This window comes from Polyodon spathula, chromosome 22 (genome assembly GCF_017654505.1).
Source record: "Polyodon spathula isolate WHYD16114869_AA chromosome 22, ASM1765450v1, whole genome shotgun sequence".
NCBI lineage: Eukaryota > Metazoa > Chordata > Actinopteri > Acipenseriformes > Polyodontidae > Polyodon > Polyodon spathula.
The window spans coordinates 21409004-21431351 of record NC_054555.1 but is presented as its reverse complement, the minus strand read 5'-3'; the positions used below and the strand labels follow the sequence as shown (position 1 = coordinate 21431351).

Genomic DNA, 22348 nt, shown 5'->3' with positions numbered 1-22348 from the left:
CAGCTATTCTCATGAAGACAGGACAGCTTCCTGCACTGCAGGTCTTAATGTTATGGAAACACAATGTTGCTATCCAGCTTCTGCACCTGTGTAATGAGCTGGATGACCCTTATAAAGGTCTCCCTTAGTAAATGCATGGCAAAGTGTAATAAAGCACAGTGCAAGCATGGTGCAGCATAGCCAAGCAATGTAAAGCACAGTGATGTATGGTAAATCACATTCAAAAGCAAGGCAAACCATGGTAAGTGCACAGTATAACCATTGGAAAACTGCTAAATTACTGTGTCTGAACTACAGCAGTTTACATTCCCACTGACTTCACCTCAGAACAGCTGTGCAAACCACCCGGCAAAACCGGCAGATACAATTGTTCGTTTATAAGGACGAAGAAAAAAATATTCATATTCAAGAACACATTGAAATAAAATGGATGGAGGCAATGGCAGACACCAAGCTACTGAACCTTGGAGGAGGGGCTCAGCCCGGGAAGTCTCAATAACTATATACTCAATAACGCATGCTAAATAATGTTAATATCAAGTTTAAAGACAAGTGGATAAACGCGTTTCCAGATATATGGAGAAATCTGTGAAGTGTGACTTGTGTATCACAGTACTCACTCTCTCTCCCCTGAAGGATAATACGCTTTTTATAATAAAGCTGTGACACTGGTCTTACCACAGAAGAGGGGAGACTGAATTCAAGTTATTACCTCTATCCCAATTCAAAGGAAATTGAATTATTACTTATTATAACCTGCAATTACCTTGTCATAACCTTTATACGTACACACTGTACATTAATAAAACCTAGTCACCAAGAAAGAAAAACAATCCTAGTGTCAGTTTCCCCTGCATAGCTGCTGTTTATGATCAATCAAAATCCACAAAAAAAAAAAGTTCAAAACATTACATCTTCGCCTCAGTAGACTTTTAAAAGCCCCCTTGTTGATTTAACTGTCCAGGATACACTTTTGTATTTATGAGAACAGCATCATGGTCAAATTCACTTGCAATTAACTAGGTTGGAAAAAATTCACTCATCATAAATTAGCTTTTTTGTATCTGTGAAAATCATGACATAAGGGAACTGTTTCAAACTACTGCATTCTCCTCAGTAACTACAGTAAGGTAGAGCATATAACTATTCTTGACATCTTACTGTAATAGAACATTTGTACGGCTTCTTTGAAAGATCAGAGATCAATTAATTTTGAGTAACTGTATAAAAACTACTGATATGAGATATGCAAGCCTTTTTTGTCTTAAAACAAGATGAATAATCTTATCAAGATATTCTATTAGGTGTTCATACTCACTAAAACAGCACAGACGTAAACCCCTGGGCAGTACACTTACTAGTTTTCATATTATACGCTGTTCTCCCATTGTTTTCTATGGAGGTCAGCCGTTCTTTTATTGCTCAATAACAGAACAGCAAATAAAGCATGGCTGAGACATACTGTAACACTGCGTCGTGACACCTGTTATAAAACCAGTGTCTCAAAGTACAGTTTCAGCCGAGGGTAGAGCAAAGCGAAGATGAGCTGCTGAAACTGTGCAAAATTATATCTCTTACAGCTGGACAACAAAAAATAAGACACCACACACACACACAAATGATTATAAATCCCCCAAACAAAGTTGTTGTATTTTAACTTTAGGAATTGTATGTCTATCCCTGGGGTGACGTCTATACACAGATGGACTGGAATTTGACACATCTTTAATGGCAGATGGTTGCTTTCTTATACACTCACTACAGTGAGTTTTGTTCTATAATGTTGCATATTATCAAAATTAAGTAGTAAATATGCATTTTAAACCATTTTTCGAAAGAATAAAAGCCGTTGACACTAAAAATGTCCCTCAGAAAAGCTGCCCACAATGATGGAGATGCAAGTGTAGAGCTGCACAAACGAGACTCAAGTCTTCCAAATGCAGCGCTGATTAGCTCTGGTTTCACTATGTCGGCTCCATAACACTGGAACATTGCTCCCAGTTATTTAACTTGACATCAGGTTCTGTATCAGTGGTCCCTCAGTTCATCTAAATAACCAATTTGAGAGGTATATATTCATCAGGGAAGGAAATAATAAGGAAAGCACTGCAATTCTAATTCCCACACTTCTCAAACACCAGGCTTGACTGTGCTGTGTTCCAAGCACAGGCTTCACCAGCTGGTAGCCTACAAGAAGCGTGCTCTCAGGTTTATGGCCAACTGAAGTCAGCAACACCAAATGTTGTCTGCTGTTAAACACAATATTTGGTTTTGTCACTGAGGGTAATGCATAATCTTGACTGCCAGCAATTTAAATGTAATTGCATATTAAATAAACATGATCTCATGTTGCATTAATCTGAACCAGTGGCGAGTGCGACAGACAATCCTTGTGCAGTAATAAGATATGACCTAGTACACATGGTGACTCAATTCAAGGCCGTATGGACTTTTCCCCACTGTGTAAAACTAGATCTTTAAAAAGATGGCATAATAAAATGCTTGACAAAGCTACTATGATAAATGTTATTATCCATACCCACAGCTATGGCCAAAAGGTTTGCATCAACCTATAGAATTAACACATTTTGCTTCATAAAATTGGATGCAACCTGCTGAATAGTGTAACGTTAACATATTGAATTGCATAACACTTTGTAGTTTTCCATCTACTTATAGGAAAATTGAAAAATGTGATCGTGGCAGGGACGGGGTTAATGTCTTTGCCAGCAACCACAGGTGTGGCCAATCTCCAGTTAGTGCAGACTGGTGCTAATTGGGGAGTGGCCATCTGCATAAATGCAAGCAGAAATCCTGTGTCTGGGAGAGGGAGTCTGGCGTGCGTGCGTGCGTGCAGCTCTGTTCAGTGAAGGCGAATCCCCCGCCTGACAGCAGTTTTTTTACTCAATTTAATTAAAAATGTAACTTAAATAATTCTTTATTGAACTGAATTTACACCCTTATAAAAGTTTACCATGGTAAATGTGGACAACACTTCTCAGGCTTTATTTTTATATTATGTATTTAACCTAGTTTTTCTTTATTTTACTATTGCTCTGTGCTTTACCATGTTTACCCATGCTTTAACTGTGTCACACTAGTGTAACTGCACAGCAGTAATGCATTTTCTGTTTTCTTTGAATAACCAGAAAGGCACTGTTAGACTATTCAAGTCCATAGAGGAATCTGGTCTTAGTGATAGTGGGGCGTGTAGAAAAAGGCAGACATGGGCACAAGTGAGTGTGTGGAGACTGCTGTAAATTCCAAAAGAGCACCTTAGTGTTACTGAACCCCCTGCAGTGCTGACAAGAAACGCATTACTTTACCTTTGCTGCGTCCCATGTTCTTCCTATTGCAGTAATAATATTTTTAAACAAATCATATTTTTATTCGTAAATTATGGGCAACCAAGGCATTCCTTTTCTTTTCAAATTTTTACTCTGGAACATTTGCCATGGTAACGATATTTTCTTCACCGATTTAAAGGAGTTGTCGCATTGTGGGAACAGAAAAGCAGCACTGTTGCAGGAGGGAGCATGATCAGGATACACGACAATGCTTAGCAGAGAAATCTTCTCTCACCCGGCAAGTACAAGTTGAAAGCTATCAGGATTAGGTTTAAAAATAAATACTGATGCATGGATAACACTGATTTTTGGGTTTTACCCGATTTAACCCGATTTCTACCCCTGAATACTTTTTTTCAGCATTCAGGTTAAACCCAAAAACTCATATATGGTGACGGACTGCCCCCTGGTCACACATTTTCCTTCTTCAAATAAACACGTTTAGACACAGGATGCCAGGAAATGCCATAGCATGTGTTTATTATTTACAATAAAAAGAAAATAAACAAAACAAAACCTAACCCGATCTCGGGCCTTATCTACACAAATGTTTCCCTAACTAACAACATGGTAGGCTAAGCCTGTTACCTCATCACCAAAACCAAGTCGTAATCCAAATACCTTTCCAATAGTTCATTGTCCCATCTCCACAGTACACACAATAACCAGCTTACTCTCCCACTCTCCCAACCAAACTCCTACCATCACTAATTAATCCACAAATTACTCTATTGACTAAACCTGGAATTGGTCCTGACTCCAGTAACCTCTACTGGGTCCCCCCCCCCCCCCCCCCCCCGGAATTACTTTGTTTGCCATCCAGTTAGTTTACATTGTCTTTTCCACATTTTATCAAATTGTAACAGAAAGGTAAAAATTAGTACTATATAATGATATATATATATATATATATATATCTATAATTATATATATATTAGATTTTTCTAAATTACAGCAATATAGCTTTAAGGTTTTTGCTTTTTTTGCACTTTTTCTCCCAGTTATTTGTTTTATAAGTGTATGTTTAAGCCAAGAGCATTTAAATATAACAGTCGATTGTTTCTCTTTGTAAAACAGCATGGAGTAAAGTTGTTTAGTTTTCCTGTATGTTCTGTGTGCAGTTATACTTGCAACTCCACTACAAAATAAAATTTGACTGGAACAGAGAAATGCCTCAATATACAGCTTGTGTGTGTGAGAGAGACAGAAAAAGAGAGAGAGAGGGGAGAGCGACAGATATCGTCAAAAGTTTGCACACCCCAAATTTGGAAAAAAATGCCACCCGAAAATCAGGCGCCCTAGTCATAATCCATAACATCAATGCATCACACACCCCTGCCCACTATACAGTTAGGAAGAATTAATGAGGAGCATTACAAATGGTACACTGCCCTATTGCAACAACTATTTTTGAAATGTGACAACCTTTAATATGTTCAGTAATTTCATTTCTGATTCCCGGCATCTTTACAAAGTAATCGCAATCCAGCTGCTGCCAAGGCAGTCCTTGTGAAATGCGTAGACTCCGCAGTGATAAACGAGTAAGGTCTCCCTGTCCTCCAAGGTCATATGCAATAGATAGATCAACCCCTGACAGCTTGCTGTACTCCAGTGCCAATCTACAACAAGCATGCATTCGGCTTCCCAATAGACTGCCATGTCAATGGCTGGGGAAAGTTATTTGCAGGAGGATAACAACCGCTTTGAAAATGATCAGATAATATCTAAAGGAAATCAGGGAAGCCATGGTTAGTTGCTACACATTTTAATTATCTCACTAATTATTCTAATTATCTTACTTAATTGAATTAAACGTTTCTAATCTCAGTAATTAGCGTAGCTGGAATTACATTTTTGTGATGTTTTGTCCCCACGTTTTTTTCAATTTTCTTAAACGGGTTACAGCTAGCAAAATAAAGGAAATCTTGAAATTCACTAACGTTTTCTTATAGATAACAAATAAGTAGCTTTGAAAGAAACACATGTTATAGCACTGTAGTAGAAATCTGGTACTATACTAGGTTAAAGACACCCCTTCAATATCGTCTTTCCTGTCAATAATCAATCCGCTGCTTCCCTTATTGACTGACATGATTTCAGTCAGTAACATGCTTTGACCCCAAAGACACTGCTCAGGAGAAGTGTGACCCAGTAATAGATTTCCTCAAAGTGAGGCAAGTAAACTGAGAACTGTCTTTTACCTGGTCTATTATCATGCTTTTAATTGAAATACAATTTTGGTAGATGCGTTTCTTTCAAAACTGTACATTTGTGACCCATCCAATAGAAAACAGGTAAGATGTGTGGAATTCTTTTGTTAGCTACAACCACTTTAATGGTTAATTCGTTTATGGTTCAAATCATGTGTCCAAAATGATCGAGTGTTGAGAACTTTTTCACACCGCTGGGAGACAGGAGACGTCAGGTACAATTGGATGCATTCGGGCTAAAGGAAAACGTTGACGTCAAGAAGGTGTGCTCCAATCTCCCAGCTAACTGAACACATTCTCAGCAAATTCCCCAACTCAGCACAGCTGCTGCTACAGAATCAATTTCTACACAATAAATCAGTGCTTATAACCTCTAGCACTTTTCATGGCAATTTACACTACAGTCACACCAAATAATAGTATGCCTGGAGCTGGTAATGCTATGCCTGGGGCTGGTAATGTTCTATTAGTATTAGTCTGGCCTGCCTGTACTCAGTCCGTGTGACAGTGGGTGGAACTCCCCTCTGTCCCACGGCTCCAGTATTAATTTAAGGAATGGCTTGTGATGGGAATGTTAGCTTTAAATCAGGGTGCAACTCTCATAACCTTCTTTATTACAGGACTGATTGAACCGAGGGCACTGGGGGTCAATATAATGTAGCACAGCTCTCCAGTGAATTAAACTACAAGGCTGGGGCTGGTTAGTACAGTAAATTGTGCAAGTTAAGAGTTTCCATCAATCCCTGAATTCTTTAATTTTGACTTGGATAAAACCACACGTTCAAATATATGTAAATGATATGTGCAAACTATCTCACAAGTGCAGTTTTATGCCAAAAAGAATTGCGAAGAACGATGAACAACTATGTGGATATCTGTTCTTTATTTTACCCCAAAAATGTATTTCTATTTGACTATATTACTCCATTATAGAAAACAACAACTACTCCTAATAACCAGTAGAACATTACTGGAGATGTTGTTAACCAAAAACCCTGTCATTTGAACTGTAGTGTAAAGCATCTGATAAAACTACTTCCCATGCAAAGCAGCACATGCCTTTAAACTGCATTGAGCTCTTCCAAAATTCCAGTCAATCCTACCTAATTAGCACACATTGATAACATCATATCATTTTAATGTTTGTTTTTCTGCACACCTGCCACACCACTCCGTTGTAGTTCATGAGATTAAATGAAGGAACACAGCGACATTGAAAACACACAAGTCATTCAAATAGCAGTGATCAGTTACTGTGAAAGAAAGCAGTAATTTAATGTTAATTATTTTAATTTTAAGTTTACCCTAATTTTTATATTATACAGGAAAGTGTGAGATCTACACAGTAATAGAAATGCATATTTGCAGAGATCAACTGGATTTTATTTGGCAATCGACCACTAATATTTGCGGATATACTATGAGGTGTCATGTGTAAAAAAAAAAAAAAAAAAAGCATAAATATTTTAATATGTTAATGATAAAATTTGCATATTTCCCGATTAGCATTACAATAGCCAATCAAATTGCATGAAAGCACAAAGTTGGAGGGGCTTATTTGCATACAAACTTTAGATTTAGCTGGCCAGTTAAATATTTAACTAAATGTTAAATCTTGTTAAGAGATTTAATATATAGTTACATATTTAGCTAAATGTTAAATTATATGTATACAAGTTTTAAGTTAAATATTAACTTTTTTTACACATGGCACCCCATAATATAAAGTATAGAACAGTGTGTGTGTGTGTGTGTGTGTGTGTGTGTGTGTGTGTATATATATAATATATATCTTTAAAAAATATATTTTAAAAAATTAAAAAAAAATTAAAATTTAAACATACCTTCTTGTAAGTACATGACTGCTTGGGAGTAGTTCTGCAAGGCATGGTGGGTCCTTCCTAGACTGCTGTATGCCACGGTTTTGGCCACCAAGTCGTTCATTTGGGCTGCAGTGCTCAAGTGCTGCTCCTGGTAAACCATGGCTCTCTCAAAATTCCCCAGTGATTCGTAGGTGAGCCCTAGGTTCCCGTAGGCCCGTCCCTGGCAGGTGGGGTTATTGGTCTCCTCTGAGATCTCCAGGTCAAGCTGGTGGTACTGCAGGGCCGTGTCGTACTCGCCCATGTGCTGATAGACCCCGCCCAGACCACAGGCGGCGTCGCTCTCCAGAATGCGGTCTTTTACCTCGCGAGCGATGTTCAGTTGCCTCTCCAGGCAGGAGATGGCCTGCTCATAGTTTCCCAGTTGGCTATGCAGACTCCCCAGCTCCCCGTAGGCCTGTGCCTTGTTAAAAGATTCTCCAAGCTCATGAGCCACCACCAGCCGCTTCTCAAAACACACCAGAGCCTGCTGTAGACTTCCCATCGCCCTGCCGAGACAACACATGACAGTAAACAGCTGCAACTTACATGATTGCTTTAACCAAGATAGGACCAACAATTTTCTGTGCAACACACTTGAAAATTGATGAGTCTATTGTTTCAGTTAAATTATTAAAAGTATCAGAAATAAACAACATCAAAATACCAAAGTAATTACTGGTACAAGTACTAATGTTATTATTGGTATTTAAATAATGCCTAATGTGGTTACTTCTCGGTTCAATGGCTGGATTTAGTTTATTCATTTTGTAAAATGTTAACAAAACCATTGGCTGTTTGTACAGCTTTCAATACTATTTTCATGCAAAACTAACACAGTTTAATGAACAAAAACCCCTGCAATAACACTGTCAATACTGGAGTATGGTCACCATATGCAACAATAGAGCACTGAAGTCTGCAGTGGGTTACATTCTTCTGGGTGGTCACCATTCTTCAATGAATACCAGCTTAAATTTATTCAGCAAAGTGGAAATCTGCTATTAAGACCAATAGTCATAACTCTTCAGTACAAAAGCACATCTGTTGTCTTGCCCATTGTGACTGAAACTATGATGCAACAGGGAGGTGCAGCTGTTCACAGAATATATGTCAGGGGCTCATTTTTTAGTTTTAGTTTTTTTGCCAAAAAAACGATTCTCTCATAATTTTAATCTTCATATTTGGCAGTAAATCTAATTCTTAGAATTTCAGCAGCTTCTACCCACCATTGCGTTTTTATTTAAAACTGAATTATTATTTTACAAAAAGGAGCTTATCATTGGAAGTCACTTACCGGTGTCCATTTCCAAGCCCCCGGTAAGCCTTTGCTTGATCTTGCATGCGGTTCAGGCTTTGTGCTACAGACAGATATTGTTCATAGTACTTAATGGCTTCCTCATAATCACCCAAGGCCTCGTAGCAATCCCCCAGATTCCCATAACCCCTCCCTCGGTCCAGCACAGCCTCATTCCCATTCAACTGCTGTAGCATCGCCAACTGCTGCTCAAAATACCCAATGGCTTCTTCCATGACATTCATGTTCATTTTGGTGATGCCCATGTTCCCGTAGACCTGGGCCTCTATACTCGGATCCTTCAACTTCTGCCCCAGTTCTAGCTGCTCTTCGTAGCACTTAAAGGCCATTGTGTACTTCCCCAATGACATATACACAGCGGCGAGATGCCCATGTGCTTTGCATTCCCCCTGTATGTCACTCAGTTCTTGATAGACCTCCAGCTCTTGTGTGTGGTATCCCAAGGCCTTATCATATTTCTGGATCAACCTGTAGGCAGCCCCCAAGGCAGCATAAGCACTAGCCTCAAGTTTCCGTTCCTTGACCTGATGGGCCAAAGCCAACTGCTGCTCATAAAACTTAATTGAGCCGTTCACGTCTTTCTTACACACAAAGATATCTCCCAGGTTGCCAAGTGCCCGAAACCTAGCCTGCGAGTTGTTTAACGACTGGGCCAGGGAGAGAAGGTATTTCTGGCATTCTTCTGCCTTGTTGTAGTTCCCAAGAGCCTTGAACGCTAGGCCCAAGTTGCAGTAGGCCTTTGCCTGACTCAGTTTGTCATGCAAGTCCTTAGCTAAAGCCAGATCCTGCTCGTAGAACTTCACAGCCTCTTGGTAGTTCCTGAGGCAATAATGGGCATAGCCAAGGTTATGACAGACCTTCCCTTCGCTTTCCATGTCCTGTAGTTCAGCAGGCAGCCGTAGATACTGCTCATAGTAGGGCACAGCCTGAAGAAATTCCCCTCTGGAGCAGTGGAAGTTGCCCAGGTTGCTAAGGGCCCGGGCCTCACTCTGAATGTCACGCAGCTCTCTGGCAATGTTGAGGTGGTTTTGGTAGTGCTGTAAGGCTCTGTCATGGGCTCCTAAGGCCTGGTAGGCTACTGCTAGATTCCCATGAGTAGAGGCCTGCGACGCCCGGTCATTCACCTCCATGGAGATCTGCAGCTCCTGACGATGGTACTTGACAGCTTGGTCGAAGATTCCCAAAGCGTTGAAGGCATTCCCCATGTTGCCGTAAGCCCTACCTTGGGCGGCATAGTCACTGAGCTCCTGAGCGATGGAGAGATGAGTTTTGTGGAGTTTCAGTGCAGTCTCATAATCTCCTTTCATCTGGTGGATGATACCTGTAGAAGAGAAAACACAACAGTGTTATACGAAGGAAAAACTCAAACTAATCACTCAGTAGACAAGTCAGCTGCCTGTCACTGACAGCTCAAAACTTAGTATTTTAATATGCACTTATTCTGTACTTCTTAACCTTATTATATGTTATTAAGGTTGATCCAGTGTTGTTGTATAAAAGGAAATACTAGCTAACTTTAATCTTATATAATGCAACCTTGGAGAAAACAAGATGAGAATATCACGTAACTAATAAAATCGAATACAACAAATGACTAAAATCCAACAACAAATATTTCTCATACCAGTTAATCGTCAAAATCAGCCCCTCAATACTGTTACATTATTTTATATGCTTTGCGGTACTGTGGTTATTTTTGAAAAACAACTTTCGAACAAGCTAATTAAAACAAAGAGAACTGTGCTACACACGAACAAACATTAAGACTTGCAGCATGCTGATAATTAATGAACTACCATCTAAAGCTTTCTTTGTGCAATTTTGTCTTTCAAATGGCACATCACATGGATTCTTCAGTTTAAAAGCTTATGGAGACGGACTCACAAGGCTAAACAGCCTTTAAAAAAAGCTAAATGAATACTGTACAACTAATGGATACTTATTAAGGAAAATGTTTTGAGGCAACAGTGGTTGAAACATTAATCTTGGTTACTGCCACTGAGCCGCTGACTCCCCTGTAATCTCCTTTCCCCCTCCCTTGCTGCAAAGTGGTGTGTTTAAAATAATGTGGATCAGCAATTTGCTGCCATCTGCAAATTAAAAAAAGACCTAATTGCTAAAATCCAGATGCATTTAGTGGGCACTAATGTCTTGGTAAAGTAAAATATCTACAGATATCCACTTTGACCAAAATGTGTGTTTTGTACCTTTGTTAGTTCGTTTAAAACAATTTTTTTTTTTTTTTTTTTTATGACTAAGGATGTCTTTTTTAGCAACGGATTGGTCAGAAACCATTAGAGCCATGCTAGAAATAGCATGAAGTGCTAGAAAGCTGCCCAAATCAAGTACCCATTTATAGCTGCAAGCATAGGGTGGGGTTTACACACAACTGTGTTCATTTTAATTATCTAAACAGATGCAGATCTTAAAGGAACACCCTCTTATTGTTCTATTATGTGTGCTTTGTATAATTCTCTACTGCTGTTTCTGCTTAGATTATTATGTACCAGGCTTACTAACTAGTGGGATTACTGAGTTTTACAAATAACTAAGGGGGTTTGCAATGATAATTTTGATCCCATCTGCAACTGTGAGTTAGTAATGTAAAATATACAACATCATAAAAAGGACAGAAATTACTGTATTCTTCAAACCACCTAAGAAATCCTAAACAGATTCAGAGGCTAGAAAAGTACATTTTAGCTGGAATAGCAAGCAACTGAAAAGACTGATCTGCAGCTGTTTATAGCATTAAAATAGAGCCCATCTGTATATGAACTGTCAATCATCTATAGACATTAACAGCTGCTGGAAAATCTAATTCATTGTTGTTGCCAACTTTCACATTGATCAGCACATGCTGTAAGCCTGTCTTCATTGGTGATTTATACTTGTAGAAAACTGGGGAGAATCTGAAAATTGGCACATCTACCTCAGCCCTTAGCATAAGAACATAATAAAATTTATGAAGAAGAGGCCATTCAGCCCATCAGTGCTTTCCTAGTAGCTGATTGATCTCCAAACTTGGTCAAGCTTGGTCTTAAAGTATTCCAATGATTCAGCACTTCACTAGGCAGTCCATTACATACCATCACCACTCTGTGTGAAGAACGATCTCCTACCCTCTGTCCTAAATCTATCTAACTTAATTTCCAACAATTTCTGGTTCATTTTCTACGTTAGGGTTCTGGTTAGGGTTACCATTGTCCACTACTTATAAGATTTTAAAGACTACAATGAAGTCTCCCCTAATTCTTCTTTGTTGTAGGCCTAGTAATCAGCTCACAGTGAATTATTTTAAGCCCTGGGATTAGACTGGTTGTTCTTTGCTGGCTACAATGTCCCTTTGGTAATGTGGTGACCAGAAGCGATTCTCTAAATAAGACGTAGACTACAGTCCAACAGGGACTTGAACCATGACCCCTCACATTAAAAGTCTGATGCTCTAACCCTTATAAAACTTTACCACTGTACATTTGCACATTTCCAATGCTTTTCCCATGACTTTCCATGTATGTTATGCTTTACTGCTTTAGCGTGCCTCACTGGGACTTACAATGCTTTTACTATGGAAAACTTTTATAAGGGACTGAGCTATCGGGGCTGAGGTTGAGCTGTCTTCGTCTCTGGGGATATGGTGCCCAGAAGCAGCACGTAGTCTCCTAGTTTTGCCAATAAAAGGTTGGGAAAAAGTAATTGAGTCAGTCCTATAGATATGCATGTAAACAGCAGCATGCTGGTGTACCGCAAGCGCGCATGGCAGCTGTGTTCCCATACCGAGAGGCAGTATAACTACCACAATGACACCGAACCACAGGAATTCTGCTCAGACACCAGCGACAGTCCCGGAAGGAAAGAGGGAATACACAGACCATCCTACAGAGAACAAAACACATTTACTGAGTTCTGCATCAAATACTGGGTGATTTAAAACCAGGACATAAAGCAATTTAATACAGATTTTTGTTCCACACAGGTTTCAATAATTTATACGCTTCGTATTTGACTGTTCATATTTGTTTTGGTGTCTGGGGCCCTAAAAAAACCATGCTAAAAACTCACGGTTGTTGCGTGTGTGTGTTTTTAATAGAATAATATTTCAATGTGTTAAAATGTGTATAACAGAAAAATGTGTTCTGCTCCGTAGGGTATCACATCTAAAGTTAATAATAAGTATTGAGAAAGGTAAATCATAGCATGACAGATTCCCATAATTTTCTTTAAATTTTTGGTCCCATGCAGGTCACATTCAAAGATCTTGAAAAATATATTTTCTTTCTTTACACTGATACCATAACTTCGGTTCACTAAACCAAAGGTTAAACTGATACAGTAAACAAACATTTCAGCTGGTGCCTTCATCATTTCAGTTTTGCCTCACATTTTCATACATACTGTACTAACAAATTTATTTACTTAGAGGTGAAACTTTTTCTTTAAACAAGCATATTCTCAAATATTCAATGTTTCAAGTGTCAAACTTTCTCCCTGTTGGTGTCCTGACCCTGAATTGTCATAATCGAAAAAGTTCTTCAGACAGTTATCATGTTAGATGCCCTGTGACACTGCCACCGATCACAGCCAATTCTAATGTCACTATTGCTGGGATCTCAGCCAAGGTCCCCACAAGTCTTAATCACAGCCAGACAATACAACCTTATAGCCCTTTTAAGAGCTGTAAGACCATGCATCACTTTCTGCATCTTCAAATCTCTTCCAAGGTTTTGGCATGTTTACAAATCAGATTCACAGACAATCAGAATAATGACTCTTCCCTGCAGAGCACCAGCTTCAAAAGAAAAAAGAAAGCAACAGATTAATGGACCATGGACAGTTTGGTAGAGATTCATATGCATAGTACATTAAGATGAACTGAGTTAGACTTCAGGCGTCTGAGGGAAGGATTTGAGTTTTGTGCCTGGGGGTTGGGGTAGGTGTTTTTTTTACATGGGTTAAGGGTGTGTGCCCCAAGGATATTTGATTTTATAGCACTGGGGCAGCTATAACGACTATGCAATGCCTGTCATCTGATATAACAGTACAGCTTAGATACTTTATATTGTGTCATAATGTTAGTTTTGTTACAAAGCTTGTTAAACAGAAACATTTTCCATAAGTAGAAGGACAATGGCACCCTGACGTCAGACTTTCTGCTATTCAGAAAAGGCATGGCACAAAGTACAACTGCATTTTGCACTACTATTATTAAGAAATAAGTATGTCAGTACATATCTTTCACCAAAGCTGTTATAAAAAAACTATTTTGTAAAACTACTACTTCTATCAGTAGGATGAGAAAGTGTCATTTACCACAGTATGCAGTTAAGTATTACAAGTGCCTCCATATATCCCCAGTATCTGATACTCTCAATAACAAGTCCTAAAGAATCCCCTAACCAAGCTTCATGACAACTGGATACACGTCTCTCCAGATAGATGTAAAACTTGAAGTGTGATGCACAGGACATACATACAGCCTGCACAATTTCTCTGTTGCCGGGGACTTGAGTCAACTCGTCAGTAATGCAAATTTTAAAAAAAAATACAAATGGTGTTTTTGAGGAAGCATATTGTGTACCTCTGAACTGTGACACATGCAATTAATTTTAAATAGTCAAAGAAAAGGAACACATAACCGCAAATGGTAAAATATGAGACATTTTAGAAGTTGTTTACAATGTCCTAACTAAAGCACAAAGAGCTCTCACATTTTCATACACCGGTGCCTATTATTTATTTCAATAATTCTCATACTCTGAGGTTTTCATGCAGGTAGGTATATAAATGATACACATGACAAATCTTGAGGTGATCTAATACATTTGCACACTACTGTACATGTCACAAAAAACAAAAATAAACTGTGGTCCCCTGTGGCTCCACTCGAAAAAACACTGCAGCCTGGAGGCCAGGGTGAGTCATGTGAACATGGTTCAAAGTTTTGATCTTGGGGGGGACCCACAAGGTTGACTGTTTTTGCCACCAGGGTTTGGTAGGGACCAGAGGTCACGCAGTGATCACCACACCTCCTTATTTAAGTGGGTTGCAGTGGCATGGTGTCATTCTAATTGAGCAGTTAAAATTGGGTAGATAAAATTGAAAAATATATTGAACCAATCATTGAATCTACTGTACATGAATCCTTATTAAGGTGCGTCTCTTTCAGAAAGCAGCGCGTGGAATCGTGTGTGCAAGTATACTGATTTGACCAGCAGTGGGACATGGGTAGACGTTGGGGTTTGGAGTAGCAATGATTAACACAACAGTACTAATATCATTTTACTATTGCTGTTTGTTTCAGAGGCTGAAGGAAATACTGTGTTTTACCTGATACTACTACTGAGTTGTGAATAAAGAGAAGTCTAATTTCATTTGAATCAAGACTTGACTGAATTACTTGTCTTACTGAAACAGCCAGAAGGTGAAACATTTATCCTGCACCATTCTTCACAATGGCACATAGGTGCATTATTTCTGTATATATTTGTATTTAATCCTCTGAGGGGTAGACCTCTCACAGAACAGTACAGTGTACTTTTGAGGCGGCCTGATTTTCCCTACCTTGAATGACTGTTCTGTTTACTGCAGATCTCAAGGAGCTGGACAAAGATCGCTTAACTTAATTCATGCAGGACGTTTTAAATCTGTAGCTTCTCTGTGATTTATTTCTGCATGGGTTGCATTTAATCTTAAACTAATTAAAGCCATATCCATTAAGCAAATCAATGAACACGCCTAGCTATCGGTGTTGTAAAAAGCTTACCATCTCTAAAATAATAGAGTGAAACTTACTTATAACCATTAAAAAATGCTTATCGACCGGTGGTCTTTAAACGCAAGTGATAAAACTTGGGAAATATACACTATTAGTAGTAGGATTATATGCTAAAGTGCAAGACTTTGTGTGAAAGTAAAAACAAACTTATACTTTCTTATAAAACTAGCACAACTGAGGCATATTATTGAGTCCTGAAATTAATCTTATAGGCTGATTGCGACCAGTTTTGTAACACAGCTGTAATGTCCCAATACTTGTTGGAGACAACAGGTGACAATGTATGCTATTCAAAATTGTCACAAATGGGTGGAGTTTGTACTCTATCTTCCCAGCAGGTTGCAAAACTGAACTCCAGAGCAGTCTTTATGACTCCAGCATTGATCCTCTTCACAACCACGGCTTCTGTTTCACTTTGAAACTCCTCTGATCTCCTCCTTCTCAATTCCAGAGATCACGGCCCAACTGCAAATGGCATTCTGTACTATCCCTTTCATTACATGTGCTAGCTGGGTGATGAGCATCGACACCACCCAGAAAACACTGTAAACCACGGGGAGACATTTTGCAAGGGTCCTTTCACAACTAGGCAAGTACAGCTAGCTGGGGATTCTTCCACGTGCTTCGAGAAACTAGTGCACAAACTATAGGGGCTGGCATGAATGGACACTCCTAAAATCTGCCATGTAGTTCTGTTGGGGCTTCTTTCCCAGGACTGCTACAAAACATTAAAGGAGAATATTAAAGAAGTACTGCATTTAGCTAATGAATGCTGTTCAAAAAACAGTAAATATATTAAAGACTCCAGACATAAATTAGACTTGTGGTTCTCAAAATATGATTTGTCCAACAAATCAGATGCCAGAAGTACAGCAGCACAAAACAGTAGGTCACCATGAGCTGTACTTGAATAATAGGTTCGTTGTAATGTATGTTACTTTATTGTCATTTTAGAAGGTGCACTAAATCTCATAGAAAGAGACACTACACTACTGGAAATATCAAAAGCTGTCAAACTTCCAAAAGCCACAGAGGCCTGTCACCTTACCTCAAAACAGACTCAACAGAGATCAAACACAGAGATTTGGAGCAGATCTGCTGCAGTGGGGTTATACAAAAGCAAAACATGTCAGAGTTATCGCTTAGAGAAAAGCTCTATTAGATATGCAGGCAGCTCAACATGCCCATTAGGACTCTGAGTTTTAGCCACTTTTCGACAGCTGCAATCAATTCCGATCCCCCTCTGCAACCTCACAATTACATTTTACATCAGACTGGAAATGGAACTTTCACTGGCTGTCCTTTCTTCCTCCATCCCGAGGCATGCTGATGCCTTCCCTCTTAAAAGACAGGAATTTCATTTTCCTTAGAGGAGTAAGAAACATGAGCTATTTCTTATTTATTCACAAATTCCTCCAGACAACCCATCTTGAGTTCCAGTTTCTTACACGGAAACAATGAAAATACTTTTAGTCTTGGATTGCCTAGATTTATGGGTGGAGGGAGATTTCGTAACTGAAACAAGCTTTTTCTTCCAGGGTTCCAACTTGGAATTCATTGTTCTGACAGGATCATGCCAGCCCTGTCTGAAACTGCAGAAAACTGCAGCACTTCTAAAGAAACCCATTTACATGGACAGATACAGATAGACTGGTAGCAATTTCTGGCTGATTCAAGTACCGATATACTCAATGTTCTGCTGTACAAGAGTGCTAATCATTTCTCTGAAGAGAGGGCTACAGCCAGAACAAATCTGGACCAGCTCCATATAAAACACAACTCATCATTTAATCTCTTTATCTGCATATCCCTTTATTGTGATTGTCTCTCGGCATTGTATTCAGTCCAATATTGTTGTGATTAGTCAAAGGGGTTTCAGGCTGTGATTCAGCCTCCTGACAGTAGATGGCATCAAACCAACTCGGGACTTCCCTTACCAAAATCTCGTGACTATGGCAGAAGTCATCTTTTTGAGGGACGGCACCTTGGTGAGGGGCGGAAGTACGAGTATGTAAATTCCAGCCACTGGAGTCAAGTGAAGGACAAGGACACTTGTCGGTTGGGGATTGGTGTTCCACTGACTACAGAGGCGGGACATTACGTACTACTGTGTTCGGGGTTGGTCCGAAGGTAAAATAGGCGGAGTAATGGGTGGAGGGAGAGACTAGTTTGGAGCAGCGGGATTTTTGAAAATCTTAACTAATATTTCTTTTGTCTTTGTTTTGTTTATGTCCAATACACCACGAAGACGATTAAGGAAGAGTTCTCACGATCTGTTTTGGATTTTTACCCCTGCACTCCCTCCCTTACGCCATTTTGTTTGCTTTTTGTTATTAAATTTTTTTGTTGATGTGTATAATAAATAGAAATAAATTATTTTATTTCTGTACACATAAATTACTGTCTGGACATTCCATTTAATACATTCTCGCCTCACAATTGTGTATTACAGATGAGGTCTACGATGAGAGTATTAAAATGAAACTTACCACTACCTCAATTTTCACAATAATTAATGAGCAAGCAGCCATTTTATGATATATGCAACTGTAATGAATAATTCTAAGAGACGTAGCTCTAATTTGTATTGATGTTTCATATGAGCTGGAAATGTGCTTTGAACTGTTTTGAAAAGCCCAGCTCCTTATTCAAATTTGCCTGCATTTTTAACAAGCGTTCATAATAAAGATAATGCTTTGCGGCACTTTACTGCACTGTACTTGCCTTCACACTCAAAATGCTTGTTCTGTTTTAAGTGAGTTGATTAATTTCATATCTAAATGACCTCTGAGGGGAGGATTAGCAAATTGAGGAGTTAGGTGAACTCACGCTCGAATTCCTCTCTGGTGTGAAGGGGAGCCACACTCACTATGGTATTATAGTCCAGTCTGAAAATGGTATTACTAAGCATGGGGAATAACCATTTAAGCAGGAGAGGCAACATTGTATCATTCAGAATACACATAATAAGACTAGTACGAAATGTAACATTAGGAAAATATAAATTAACCTTTTAGAGTGTTACAAAACCCACACATTACTTAACCTTTGCTATATGCCCCAATATCCCCCCCCCCCCCCCCCCCCCAACATATTCTAGACTGTTTTCCTATTATTATTCACACATCACAGATAGATGAACCAGGGGATTGCTTTTTTTCAGCTCTTACTCAGGAACTTTCTACATCGCAGTGTATCCAGATCATGCTCCGTCCTTCAACTATGCTTGTGCTCTGGTGCCTCTAATACCGTAAATTGGCTTCTAACCAGACACAGTGAAATCTCATTAAACTGCCCTTCATTAAAATGCACAATGTGTTGCATCTGAAGGGATGTATTGGTCCCAAGGGCAGCGAGTAAGACGACTATAATTCTATAACCAGAATATGCATTTAATGAGCTCAGACATATCATAAATATATATCATTATATGCACTGTTACTGTGTATTGAGACTCTGGACTTGTCCTTATGCTGAAGAGGGAAAAACAAATGAAAGCTGCATTTACAGTACTACATGTGGAATGAACAGAGTTGTGGATGATGTCATGGAATCTTTGAGTACCATCTGCTTCTAAGCAGGTCAATGTGCTGTAAAAAAAAAAAAACACACATGCCCTGTCCACATCCAGCATGTTCTTGAGGCACATATATTGCTGGCAAATTCCCTTTGTCCATATAACTACATTGCCAAGGAAACCCCCCCCCCCCCCCCCCCTCAATCATACAGTATCATTCAAGGAGCAGCTGGCTATTGTTACACTTAGGATTTGCTGCTTAGCACATTTTGGTGAACATTTTGTCTTAAAAAAAGAGAAATGTAGGGCTGAAGTTACTGTTGATTCAGACCTAAGTGGCTGCCATCAAACTCAGTAATCTCCATAGCAGGTCACATTTCACAGAAACGGCTGAACTGAAAACTACCTTTTTAATAAATGATGAGTGCATAAGTAAACACTATTGATGTCTCTGGTGTTTTTTTTTCCCTCCTTACCTCCACTGGGATTACTAGTCAAATCAGGATAGATGTAACACAATTTTTGTTCCTGGGTAGTAAGTGTTATTTCCTAATTGCTTATGCCTCAAAAGTATAGAAAATGGCTATTATTCACCACAAACTTTGCTTTTGTGACTTTTCATTCACATAAAGTCAGAAAAAAACAACATATGAATCCAAATTAACATGTATTTATACTAAAGTAATACAAAAATGACTACAAAAGATTTAGAAGTGAGTAGTTTTTCGAGATTTACAATTATACTGTAAATCACTTTCACGAATCAGCCCCCAAATGTAGTCTCCCACCTTGGTAGCAGCGTTCAAAGTCCAGTATATCCTGGTGGAGGCGCTCACCCTGCTCCTCCGAGTACGCTCTCATGTTCTTCTTGAATTTATCAATGGACTTTGAGGGACATCCTACAGCCCATTGTGCCGTAGTTCTTCACCAGAGTCTCAGCCAGCTCCACATAGTTTTCGGCCTTGTGATTGCCCAGGAAGCCCCGAACCACTGCGACAAAGCTGTTCCAAGCCGCTTTCTCCTTACTAGTGAGCTTCTTGGGGAATTCATTGCACTCCAGGATCATCTTTATCTGTGGTCCGACGAAGACGCCGGCTTTGACCTTTGCCTCAGACAGCTTAGGGAAGAAGTCTTGAAGGTACTTGAAGGCTGCTGACTCCTTATCTAGAGCTCTAACAAATTGTTTCATAAGGCCCAATTTGATGTGCAGTGGTGGCATCAGCACCTTCCAGGGGACCATCAGTGGCTCCCACTTGACGTTGTTCCTCCCCACAGAGAACTCGGTCCGCTGTGGCCAGTCCCACCTGTGGTAGTGCGCCTTGGTGTCCCTGCTGTCCCAAAGGCAAAGATAGCAGGGAAACTTGGTAAAACCGCCTTGGAGACCCATCAGGAATGCCATCATTTTGAAGTCTCCTATGACCTCCCAGCCATACTCATCATACTTCAAGGCGTCCAGCAAGGCCTTGATGCTGTTGTAATCCTTTTTGAGGTGCACCGAGTGAGCCAGGGGAAGAGACAGGTACTTGTTACCATTATGGAGCAGCACGGCTTTGAGGCTCCTGGATGAGCTGTCTATGAAGAGGTGCCACTCATACTGGTTACAGGCGATTCCGATTGCCTCAAACAGACTGGTCACATTGTGGCAGAAGCAGAGCCCATCTTGACAGGTGAAGAAGCTGGAAAAAGGTTGGTGACGCTTCCTCTGATCTGTGACTTGCACACTTTCATCCAACAAGTTCCATTGCTTGAGCCTAGATGTCAAAAGCTTGGCATTGGACTTGGTGAGACCAAGATCTCTAATCAAGTCATTTAGGTCTTTTTAGTTGGGGTAGTATGGGTTTCTCTCCTCAGCTCCACCTCTGAAATTGTCATCTGGATCTACAACGTCTTCCTCGCTCTCTGACTTGCTGCTCTCTTCTAAAGACGGCTGCTCTCTCTACGGAGGAGTGGGTACGGGGAGCTCATGGCAGTGTGGCACCTGGCGAAGGATGAAGGAAGGTCCGGATACGTGATAGCAGGTGCATTCTTGCCAGTGACATTTGGAAGGGTCCACCATGCAGAAGTAGCAGTTGCTTGAGTGGTCAGTGGGTTTCCGTCAAATTCTTGGGATAGCGAACTTCATGGCTCTCTTTTCCCCTCTGTACCATCCTACAAAAATACATTTATTTCACCCATGACTAATGTGTAAGAGATTCTCGCAACATTTTTCATATATGATTGTAACAGGGAGAGATCTGTGCTGACTCTGCTGGCGTGTTCACGGGCTGCAGGAAGAGGGCGGCAGTCGCCCAACAGCCGCCTGTGAGTCATGGCAATGGCACGGGGAGGTGGGAAAGGGTGTGTGTGGACTTTCCCCCTCTCTGAATGGCTGGGAGGCGGGTCTTGGGTGATTGTTGGTCCTATAAAATAACGCTCTGTTGTTTCCTCAGGTCTGCCCACTTAGACGCACCAAGAGTGCGGAAGCTTTGATTCAGGACCGGGAATCAGTCGGGAGAAAAGAAATTCACAGTGAGAAAGAGAGAGAGAGCGGGGAACCCTTGGGCAGACCCCGGCGTATTGTAAAAGAGCAGGCTAGATAGCCGACAGAGTAGGACGGTGATCCGGGTCGTGCGGGTAGCGGCGACCGGGATAACGCTGCCGAGTGCAGCACCTTTTATTTGTAGTTTTATTACTGTTTTATTTTCCCTTGTTCTTTTCGCCTTCTGTTTTCATTATTATTTTTTTGAGCACCTGCGATGCACTTGCTGTTCGTGTACCAGCTGTGGTATTTCCGTGGTGCTGTCTATCATCGTTGATAGGCAGCACACGGTCAACAGTGCCCTCTGCCGGAGAGAAATAAGAACCGGTCTAAAATAAAACTGGGCACCTGTGTGGTGTTTCCAAATACACCTGTCTGTCTCCTGGTCAGTGAATTACCCACATCCCTTCCACAATGATATATTTTTTCAATAACATTGAAAATTGTAAAACATTTTAAAATTAAAAACTTTTACAATTTTAAAAATTTTAACAAATTTTATAACATAAAATTCCGAGCAACAATTATCCATCTTACCTTCCAGAGATTTTTTTGCAGTGCTCGCAGGTGAAATGAGGTGCCCAGGGTTTGTTTTGATCCCCGACAGGCATGCCAAAATATGCCTTGTAGGCCTCACACATCTTAGCAGATGCTTCCACAAAGTACTTTTTCGCTCTTGTCTTGATACATTGGTCGCAGACATAGCAAAATGCGTCTGCCGGATGCTTGCAGCCTCTTGATGCCATCTCAGAAAAATGCAGATATGTATCCACTTAGGCAGCTGGAACTGAACTGAACTGGTGG

The 22348-nt window shown here is 40.1% G+C and overlaps 1 protein-coding gene across 3 annotated transcripts in view; it reads right to left on the bottom strand.

Moving 5' to 3' along the window:
* The window catches only part of LOC121296783 (tetratricopeptide repeat protein 28-like), a 406425-nt gene that overhangs the window by 53280 nt on the left and 330797 nt on the right, over positions 1 to 22348 (bottom strand). For all 3 annotated transcript variants that reach the window (XM_041222559.1, XM_041222560.1, XM_041222563.1), the window contains 2 exons: positions 8714 to 10055; positions 7402 to 7925 (listed from right to left, as the gene is read on the bottom strand). In XM_041222559.1, the coding sequence (XP_041078493.1) occupies positions 7402 to 7925; positions 8714 to 10055 (1866 nt within the window). The remainder of the gene's footprint in view (positions 1 to 7401; positions 7926 to 8713; positions 10056 to 22348) is intronic.